The 9,929-nt window shown below is 37.8% G+C and overlaps 1 protein-coding gene across 1 annotated transcript; it reads left to right on the forward strand.

Annotated features, from left to right (window-relative positions):
• The first annotated feature begins 1,719 nt into the window (after positions 1–1,719).
• On the forward strand, positions 1,720–4,727 carry LOC130989603 (protein IMPAIRED IN BABA-INDUCED STERILITY 1-like). Its single transcript, XM_057913616.1, has 6 exons — positions 1,720–2,341; positions 2,405–3,235; positions 3,348–3,445; positions 3,512–4,088; positions 4,167–4,212; positions 4,287–4,727. The coding sequence occupies exons 1-6, from the start codon at positions 1,931–1,933 to the stop codon at positions 4,289–4,291; spliced, it is 1,968 nt and encodes a 655-aa protein (XP_057769599.1). The 5' UTR covers positions 1,720–1,930; the 3' UTR covers positions 4,292–4,727.
• The last annotated feature ends 5,202 nt before the right edge of the window (positions 4,728–9,929 follow it).

Below are 9,929 nucleotides of genomic sequence, written 5' to 3' on the forward strand. Positions count from 1 at the left end.
TGGCAAAATGCACAATTTAATTTACTCGGGAGACGACGACGATGACACAATAGAGGGGAAAAGCTGTCGGTGCCAGCACTGGGAGTGAGCTCATTGGCACTGGTGCCGGTGGAGCGGTCACGATGGGAGGTAAAGTTGGAGGAGTTTGAGACCGAAGCTGCAACTAAGAGTTGTTTTTATGCCGGTGAAGGCCGGGGTTCCGGCGAAGGTTGGCCGAAAAAGTTTTAAGGGGCGAAATCCATAATTTAAATTAAAAAAAAAAAAAGTTAATGGAGAGATAATGACGTTAACTCGTTGAGTTTAAATGCACCTTTTTTTTATGAACTCTGGGTGTGTATTTGGGCCAAAGTCGAGAATGATGAGTGATATGCTCTAGGGGTGTCCACTTCAGGGGTGAATTTGTACCTTAACCCTTGTTTATTTATTGAGTGGAGAAATGAAAAAAAGTTAATTAAGTTAGTGAGTGGATAAAAGGCCCACAAATTAGTAAGAGACCAATAAATTATTACTAAAAATATATTAGGCCATTTTTTTGTGGACATATCAAATGACAAATTAGGATATCTTCTGGTGGACGGGGGAGTATATTATAGTATTAATACTTAATAATACCCATTTTTAATAACAAAAAATCATAAAAACTAACTTCTACACATAGCTTCGCTTAGAAAATACTCCATTCGCTCTACAAGAGTGTGTATTACTTTTGGTAACACGAGTTTTAATAAAATGTTAGATGAGTGCATTGAGAATGAAAAAAGTGATTCACTTTATTATAAAATAAAAGTAAAAAATAAGAAATTAATGGTGAGTTAATATTAAAGGGTGGCAAATCCATATTCTCGTGGGACGTCACAAAATAGAAATAAGAACACATTGGATGTGAGTATATAAATAGAGTAAATGGGGGATGGATGTGACAATACTTAATTCGAAATTTAGTGGGATCATTGACGCACAAATACACATTCTCACACAAGTTATTCTTGTGTCTCCAAAGTTTGCCAACTTTGCCAAATAATTGTGTAGTGGGAGTTGACTAATGACTAGTGCATGAAACAAATTAAATTGGAACATTGTGTGATTTTTGCTATTCACGTGACATAAAGTTGTGTAATTTAGAAAACTTTTTTATCGAATAGACCACGAATTTATTCAAAGAAAATACTCCCTCCGTCCGCCAAAAGTATGGCACAATTACTATATTTGGCGTCCGCAAAAAGTATTCCACTTTCCTTTTTAAGCCATGGTCCCACCATCCAACTTTATATTTTATCCTTACAAACACTCTTTATTTACAAAAAACCCACCTCAAATTCAATCTCAACCACACATCTCAAAAAGTGGTGGGACCCTTTCTCCACTACATCAACATCATCACCAATTTTATTAATCTCCGTGTCCAGCCAAAGTGCCATACTTTTGGCGGACGGAGGGAGTAGTTCTTTTCAACCTATCTCAAATAGATGCAGCATATAAAATGAGTCAAAAACATATGGTGACGCTGTATCGGTATATTCTTCAATTCATTAATTAATAGTGAAATGAATACTAGAAATTGATTGATTTTCCGTTTTGAGAGTCGTTGAGCGGTAAGAGTCTCCCAACCGAAATTGAATTTAACAACGGTCACATTCCTGTCGGAAATCCGACATCCATTTTCAGCGTATCCGAAAATAGCAATGTGATGATTGGACCCACGAGCTGCAGATGTGTGTCTCCTCCGCATTCCTCGCAACAAAATGACAAGAAAATCTTTGACCCTCTCTCCCTCTCTCTCCTCTCTCCTTTTTAAGCCCGCCTGCTCTCTGAACTACTATAGGGGTGATCGGTTATCCCGCCCCTCCGGTATTCGACCCATTTCCCCATCTGGGTCGGGTCAGCTCTCGCCGCATCGCTTCGCATTTTTCCGCCGTCGTTTCGTGGGGCGATGGGGTGCGTCAGCTCCAAGAAGATCAGGTGCGATTCGCCGCCGTATGACGATGTCTGCTCCACCTCCTGCATCGGCGGCAGCCGCCGTCAACGGTCGCGTCGCCGCTCCTCCCAGCAGCCGCCCCTCCACAACGTAAAGGAGGAGCCGGAGGCCGTGGTGGTGGTGGTGGCGGAGGAGGAGGGCGCCAGGGATTCGGAGAGGAAGAAACGCGATCGCGATCATCATCGCGAGGATACCTCGGAGTTGAAGAGAGGGGCGTCTCAGACGAAGCCTGTTCTCCAATACGGCAGGCTCTCGGAAAGCGAGCTCGTCGCCGCCGGCTGGCCCTCGTGGCTCACCGCCGTCGCCGCCGACGCCATCGACGGATGGGTCCCTCTCAAGGCGGATGCGTACGAGAGATTGGATAAGGTAATCAATTTCTTGCTTTGATTTACTCAAAACTCGAATTGAATTGCTGCGAAATTGGTGTAGATTGGGCAAGGCACGTACAGCAACGTGTACCGCGCGCGTGATCTGAAAACGAACAAGATCGTGGCGGTGAAGAAGGTCCGCTTCGACAACTTTCAAGCCGAGAGCGTGAGGTTCATGGCGCGCGAAATCATGATCCTGCGAATGCTGGATCATCCAAACGTGATGAAATTGGAGGGGATTATTACCTCGAGATTGTCGTGCACAATTTACCTCGTATTCGAGTACATGGAGCACGATCTCGCTGGGCTGCTGTCGTGCCCCGACGTCTCATTCACAGAGTCGCAGATAAAATGCTACATGCGGCAGCTGTTGAGCGGGCTGGATCACTGCCACTCGCGCGGAGTCATGCATCGAGACATCAAGTCCTCCAACATCTTGGTGAACAACCAAGGCGTGTTGAAGATCGCCGACTTCGGCCTCGCTTACTTCACCCGCCCCAAGAGCCGCGAGCCGCTCACCAGCCGCGTCGTGACTCTCTGGTACCGCCCGCCGGAGCTCCTCCTCGGCTCCACCAACTACGGGGGCGAGGTGGACCTGTGGAGCGTGGGCTGCGTCTTTGCCGAGCTTTTTATGGGGAGGCCCATTCTCAAGGGCAGGACTGAGGTGGAGCAACTGCACAAGATCTTCAGGCTTTGCGGGACGCCGCCGGATGAGTACTGGAGGACGTCGCGGCTGCCTCTCGCGACCATGTTCAAGCCCCAGCAGCCCTACGACAGCACGCTTTGGGAGAGGTGCAGCGAGCTGCCCAAGTCCGCTGTCGACCTCATCGAGTCCCTGCTCGCCATACAGCCTGCCAAGCGCGGGACTGCTGCTTCTGCTCTCGACTCTGAGGTAATATAAGCTACTTTAAAGTGTTTGACAAAATAAGTTACTAAAATAAGTTCTCTAAAAAGTAACTTCTTCTTAACACTTTGACATCTTATAAGCTCTTGTACGAGTGCAGTATTTCAGCACGAGGCCGTACGCGTGCGATCCGTCGAGCATGCCGAAATACCCTCCCAACAAGGAGATGGATGCCAAGGCCAGAGAAGACGAGAGAAGGTGATTAATCGGGTTTGTTAATTATGATCAATTTATTCAATATTTAACATCGTGATTGATTTTCAGGATGAAGGGATACTCAGCAAAGCCAGAAGCAGCTTCAAGAAACTCAAGGAGAGTGCGCAAGTCTCTGCAGGAATCAAGTGAATTCTGCAAAGTGGTTCCAGCTGACGAGGAGATGGAGGAGGAGGAGGTGAGGCCGCAAGTAAGCCGCAGGAACAACAACAACATCAACATCAACAACAACAGCAACGGGAGGAAGACGAGAAGCGGGATGATGGCGCCGCGCGCCTCGTCGAAGCAGTCGTTCGACACGAGGTCGGACGTGTCGGCAGCCTCCAACACGACGCAGGACTCGCTGACGAGCACGAAGTCGGTGCCCGTGCAGATGCCGGCGTCGGCCGGGTTCGTGTGGGCCAAGAGGCAGAAGCAGCTCGACGTCTTCACTAGGCTTCACAACGGCAACGCGTCGAGGTCGCAGAAATCGCTCGACCCGTCGCCCATCCTGCACGCGGAGTACGCGATCGACGAGCCCGACGCCCAACCCGCCGCCGATAAGGCCGCGCGCAGAGACAGATCGCATCTCAACCGCCCCGGCTCCTTCGACTCCGCTGAAATGTATGACATGCCGGAATTCTCCGAGGTGAGATCCAATCGGAATTCCTTTACTAATTCAATCGGAATTTCCTTTACTAATTTTAACAATCTGGTGTCTGCGCAGAATGATCAACCTCGACTTGCTCTTCGTAGATCACGTTTCCACAAAGGTATAGAGATTGACTGATGCTTCGCTGGATTCAACCATTTCTAGATCTCACTTTTTTTTTCTTTTTTTTTACAGATTGAAATTTCACACTACGGGATTTTCTCTCCTCTCCGAGTAGTTTCCAAGATGGGGAAAACAAGAAAAGGAAGAGAGATATATTTTTTTGGCTGACGGCATGAACTATTGAGAGTGTCGTCGGAGGAATGCAGCAGAGATCTTCTAAGATCGGGCATTGTTTGTGAAGAAGGATGGATTGATTACTCGGACACAAGAAACAACTGACTGTATTTTTTTCTTTTTTGGTTTCCCTCTTCTTCTTCTTCTCCTTCTTTTCAATCCCTAAATTTCCAACTGTATATTGAGGAAACAGCACAGATGATTTGTTTATCTCGTTGTAATCACATAACACAAATTGTAGTTTAGCTAAGTGATTCAATTTTTTTTTTACTGAATAACGTAAATAATGGTTAGTGTCGTCTGAGAGAAATTTTTGGATACAATATATGTTTGTGAATTTATTGCTGTAAATATATATATTTATATATTTATGTATATATAATAAAAACCATTTTTATCGTGAGAACTAAGAACATATTGTCCCTATATTTTTCAATTTTCATTATGAACAACGGCTAGTATATTCATGAATAGCTTATGCAAATTGATGCTCCCTCCGTCCTATTACAAATGTCTCATAACTTTTAGGCACAAAGATTAAGAAATGTGTAATTAGTAGATAAAGTTAATTGGTGAAATTGTTTAAATATTAGGTATAAAGAGAGAATATGTTGTCTAAAAAAGAATGAGACATTTGTAATGGAGTTAGACTTGGGTGCGGGCGCCCGCATCCCATGCGGCCGGGTCGACCCGCGCCCCAGCCCTGACCCGGATCCGCGCCCATTTGATCCGTCGCCCCAAATTATTACATTTGCTTATAGTAAATGTTACTTTTAATAAGCATAACATATACATTTATTCGCACAAATATATACTTTTGTAAATATAAGTATTTATCTTCATTTAATATAAAGTATTATATTTTTTAAACCCTAAATCCTATAAACTAAACCCTAAACCTTGTAAACTAAACCCTAAAACCTGAACACTAAACCCTAATAGGAGTATTTACTTTTAATAAGCATAAGATATACATTTTGTCGCACAAATGTATACTTATGGAAATATAAATATTTACCTTCATTCAATATAAAACATTATACATATCAATAATTACTTTTTCTTAAGATGATAATTATTTGATTAAATAATAATATTATTATTTATGTTTATTAAAAGTAATCATTGATATAATAAAAATAAACATTGTTATGAAGAAATGTAATGTTTCAAACCTAAACACTGAATGTATACTTTTATTTTATCTAAGATATACATTTTCATGCTTAAATGTATACTTATGTGAACATAAGTATATTAACCATCATTCAATATTTTTTAAACCTAAACATTGAATACTAAACCCTAGTCATTTTCAATAATAAACCCTAGTCATTCAATAATGAATCCAAATGACAATATTGACTTTTATTTTATCTAAGATATACATTTTCATGATTAAATGTATACTTATGTGAATATAAGTATTAATAACCATCATTCAATATTTTGTAAACACTGAATACTAAACCCTAAATAGGAAATACTAAATCCTAAATAGGGAATACTAAACTCTAAACACTGAATACTAAACCCTAACCATTCAATAATAAACTCAAATGGCAATATTTACTTTTATTTTATCTAAGATATACATTTCAATGCATATATGTATACTTATGTGAATATTAGTATTAACCATCATTGAATATTTTTTAAACCTAAATACGGAATACTAAACCCTAAAAGTACTATTACTTTTGCTTACACAAATAATTATTTGATCAAATAACTAAAAGTACAAATTCTCATAAATAAAAGTAACAATTATCGTGAACAAATGTAATTATTTAGAAACATTACATTTAGTTATTTTATCAAATAATTATTATTGTAAGAAAAAAATAATTATTAATATGTATAAAAATAATTATTGATATGTATAATTATTTCAAATAATTATTATTATAAAAAAGTAAAAAACAGGAAAAAAAAAACGCACGCAAAGAAAAAGAATAAAATGATCAAAAAATGGAAGAAAAAAACGCCAGCAAAAAATGGGGAAAATGTTGAAAGCAGATAATTATTTGATCAAATAACTAAAAGTACAAATTCTCATAAATAAAAGTAACAATTATCGTGAACAAATGTAATTAATTAAAAACATTACATTTAGTTATTTTATCAAATAATTATTATTGTAAGAAAAAAAATAATTATTAATATGTATAAAAATAATTATTGATATGTATAATTATTTCAAATAATTATTATTATAAAAAAGTAAAAAACATTGTAAAAAACAGGAAAAAAAACGCACGCAAAGAAAAAGAATAAAATGAGCAAAAAATGGAAGAAAAAAACGCCAGCCAAAAATGGGGAAAATGTTGAAAGCAGGGATCGAACCCTTGCCCTAAGGGTAAGGAAAGATAGAGCAGCTGTTGCCATTGAACCAAGCCACGGATTTGACTTTAGATATCAAACGTTAATATATATTGATGCGTGGGAGGGTGGGTGCCCGCATGGTATGCGGGCGCCGCACCCAAGTTTTTGCGTTTGTAATGGAACGGAGAGAGTATAATCTAGATATTATCGCCTATGCATTGGCTATCACAATAGCTTCTGCATCACATTAATCACCAGATCGATAACCAAATACATAATAGAAACATTGATCGTATAACTCCAATGCATACATAAAAAAACTCCTAAGGACGAAGTCTAGTGTGGATGTCATGTTTGACTCACTCATGCCTCCAAAAACTATGTAACCTATGTAGATCTTTCTGTTGATTATTTAAATAAATTATTAAATAAAATTAATAAATAATGTTAAATTAAGATTATTAATTTAAAAAATACTCACAATATCTAATGGTGGTTTTCGAACATTTGCCATTAATATTTTGTTTTGTACATTAAACCAAATGTCTTTGATGTGGACGTCATATTTCGCCACTTATGCATTATGCATCCAAAGCCTATGTAATCGTCTTTATCCAGACAGAACATAGTCACATTCTCTATGACTCCTGGGTTAAAAGGTCTTTTTGCTGATTATTTAAATAAATTGTTAAACAAAGTCCATCAATTATATAATGATCTCGATGCTGATTTTAAAATCGCACTAAACCAAGATACACGCGCAACTTCTTTCTTCGCACTCCTAAAGGTAGCAGAGACATATATTCTTAGTCAAGTTTTATACCTTTTGCTTCATTAAACATGTGACATGTAAATATTCTAGGGACCTTGAGGCCTTTACTAGAGAATTAGCAATTCAAAGCGCAGTATTTACAATAAAATATAAAGTCAAACTGTGTACATTGGTAGAAATTGCGAAGGGAATCGATAATGATATGGTTCGAAGAAATTTGTTGTATTAATACATAGGGATATTTGCCCACTGGCCACCGGGTCCTCACTTAAGTGAAGTGACCCGGGTTCGATCCCTCTTGGGAGTGAATTGGAGATTGGAGATATAAGGCTTTTTTTGGTGAATGGAGAGATAAGGTGGTTCTTGGAGTGGATGGGGGGAACTAATTACTAACATCTAACATGACTTTGCCCGATCAAAAAAAAATAATAAAAAAAATACATAGGGATATTTGCTGTAAAATACACGAACTTTTAGTGAATTCTGATTTTTCCCATAACCTTTAAATTTTTTTAAAAAAATGCATCACCTTTCGATATTTTCTGATCATTTCCACGGGTATGAAATACCCCCAAATAGAAGTTGGTTTTAGGACTTTTAACTTAGATTCTTTGATACCTAAGCCTAACAGATAATAAATTCGATGTATCGGCTTAAGTATCAACAAATCTAAGTCAAAACTCCTAAAATTAGCTTCTATTTGGGGGTATTTCATATCGATAGGAAAAATCAGAAAAAATCGAAAGGCGGTGTATTTTATGTCAAATTTTAAAGATCATGAGAAAAATCAGAATTTGCTGAAAATTCGTGTATTTTACGGCAAATATCCCTAATATATACTCCATTTGTCCACGAATTAAACTCTCACTTCATGCTGAATACAGAGACTAAGAAAGTTGATAAAGTTGTTGTGAGTATAATAAAATGGTAGTAGACAAAAGTGATAAAGATGTTATGGGGTGGGTCCAATAGTGGTAAAGATAGTATATATAGAAAATAAAAGTGATAAAGGTGTTGTGGGGGTGAATCTAATAGTGGTAAAGGTAGTAAATATAAAATATAAAAGTGATACATGTGTTATGGGGTGGGTCTGTTAGTGGTAAATGGTAGTAAATATAGAAAATAAATGAGAATATAATTGTATAAAAAGTAAAGTAGAAGTTTATTTAATGAAAATTTTTTTTAAGGATAAGTAGGAGTTTATTTGGTAGACGGAGGGGGTATGTTATATTCCATTATCACTCCTGCAGTGATGGACAAGGAATTGTAACAACATTTGTGCAATTATTAAAAAATTTGATGAAGTTGACGAATATGTATGGGGAGTTGTGTTGTTGGCGAACGCTAGGCATGGGACTAAACAAAATGGATAAAGAAAAGATTGACGGAAACATTTGAGTTCTTTTAGTAAGTTAATTATTTTTTAGGGCTAATAGTGTTTTATGTTCCGAACTTTCTGCGTTTTCCATAAAATGTCCCGAACTTTCATTTTCTCCTAAAAAACCCTGAACTTTCAATTTTTTTCATAAAATATCCCACTATACAAAATTCAATGACGAAAAGATGATCAAAAATCTCGAACTTTCAGCGTTTTCCAACAATGATGGTCCCCAAAATATTTCTTTCGGCGAGATAATTCATCTTTTTTTCATCGAATTTTGTATAGTGTGACACTTTATGGAAAAAATTGAAAGTTCAGGGTTTTTTAGGAGAAAATAAAAATTCGGGACATAAAGCACTATTAACCCTATTTTTTATTTATGTATGTTTCAATTTTAATTTTTTTTTTCTTCAAAATATTGACATTTTCTTTTGTTTGACAGAGCTTTTCCCACATCCACATACCTAAATTACGGGAAGTCCTGAAGCTTGACCTGTGACATCATGTGCTTACCATCTCTCTCTCTCTCTCTCTCTCTCTTTACTTCCCGAAATGTTATAATCCTTATATTTTTTCTTATGCATTGGCTATTATATGATGAATGGCTTTCGGATCACAATAATTATCGGATTGATAATCAATTGACCTATCTACATAGTAGAGTCTCATCTACAAAATAAAAATATTCATCCTATAACTCCAATGTATACTCAAATTGAGGATGAATTTCGGTGTGAATGTCATGTTTTGGCCGTCCTTGCTTCCAAAAGCTATGTAACCTATGTAGATTTTTCATTCTGCTCTATCCAGCCTAAATAGAGTTTTTCTGCTCTATTCGGCCTATGATATTTGCAACAACAACATCTAGAATCATAAAAGTTCATTCATAATCAGCATGTAGTAGTTCACGACCACGTCGAGATCCGATTGTTTGAATATGTAGATTCGTGGATGATGGAGAAAGTCAATTTTGTGGCCAGAGTTGACCATCAAACACGAAATCAAGACCATCAAACTTAGAAAACATAGTCTGAAACCATACTTACATTTAATGTTTTGCATG

Source organism: Salvia miltiorrhiza, chromosome 6 (assembly GCF_028751815.1).
Source record: "Salvia miltiorrhiza cultivar Shanhuang (shh) chromosome 6, IMPLAD_Smil_shh, whole genome shotgun sequence".
NCBI lineage: Eukaryota > Viridiplantae > Streptophyta > Magnoliopsida > Lamiales > Lamiaceae > Salvia > Salvia miltiorrhiza.

Bases quoted from the DNA above. Each gene is read 5' to 3' on its own strand.
- LOC130989603 (XM_057913616.1), top strand. From the start codon at position 1,931: ATGGGGTGCGTCAGCTCCAAGAAGATCAGGTGCGATTCGCCGCCGTAT. The intron at 3,446-3,511 runs GTGATTAATCGG...ATTGATTTTCAG, and splicing joins GCCAGAGAAGACGAGAGAAG to GATGAAGGGATACTCAGCAA. The intron at 4,089-4,166 runs GTGAGATCCAAT...GTGTCTGCGCAG, and splicing joins ACATGCCGGAATTCTCCGAG to AATGATCAACCTCGACTTGC.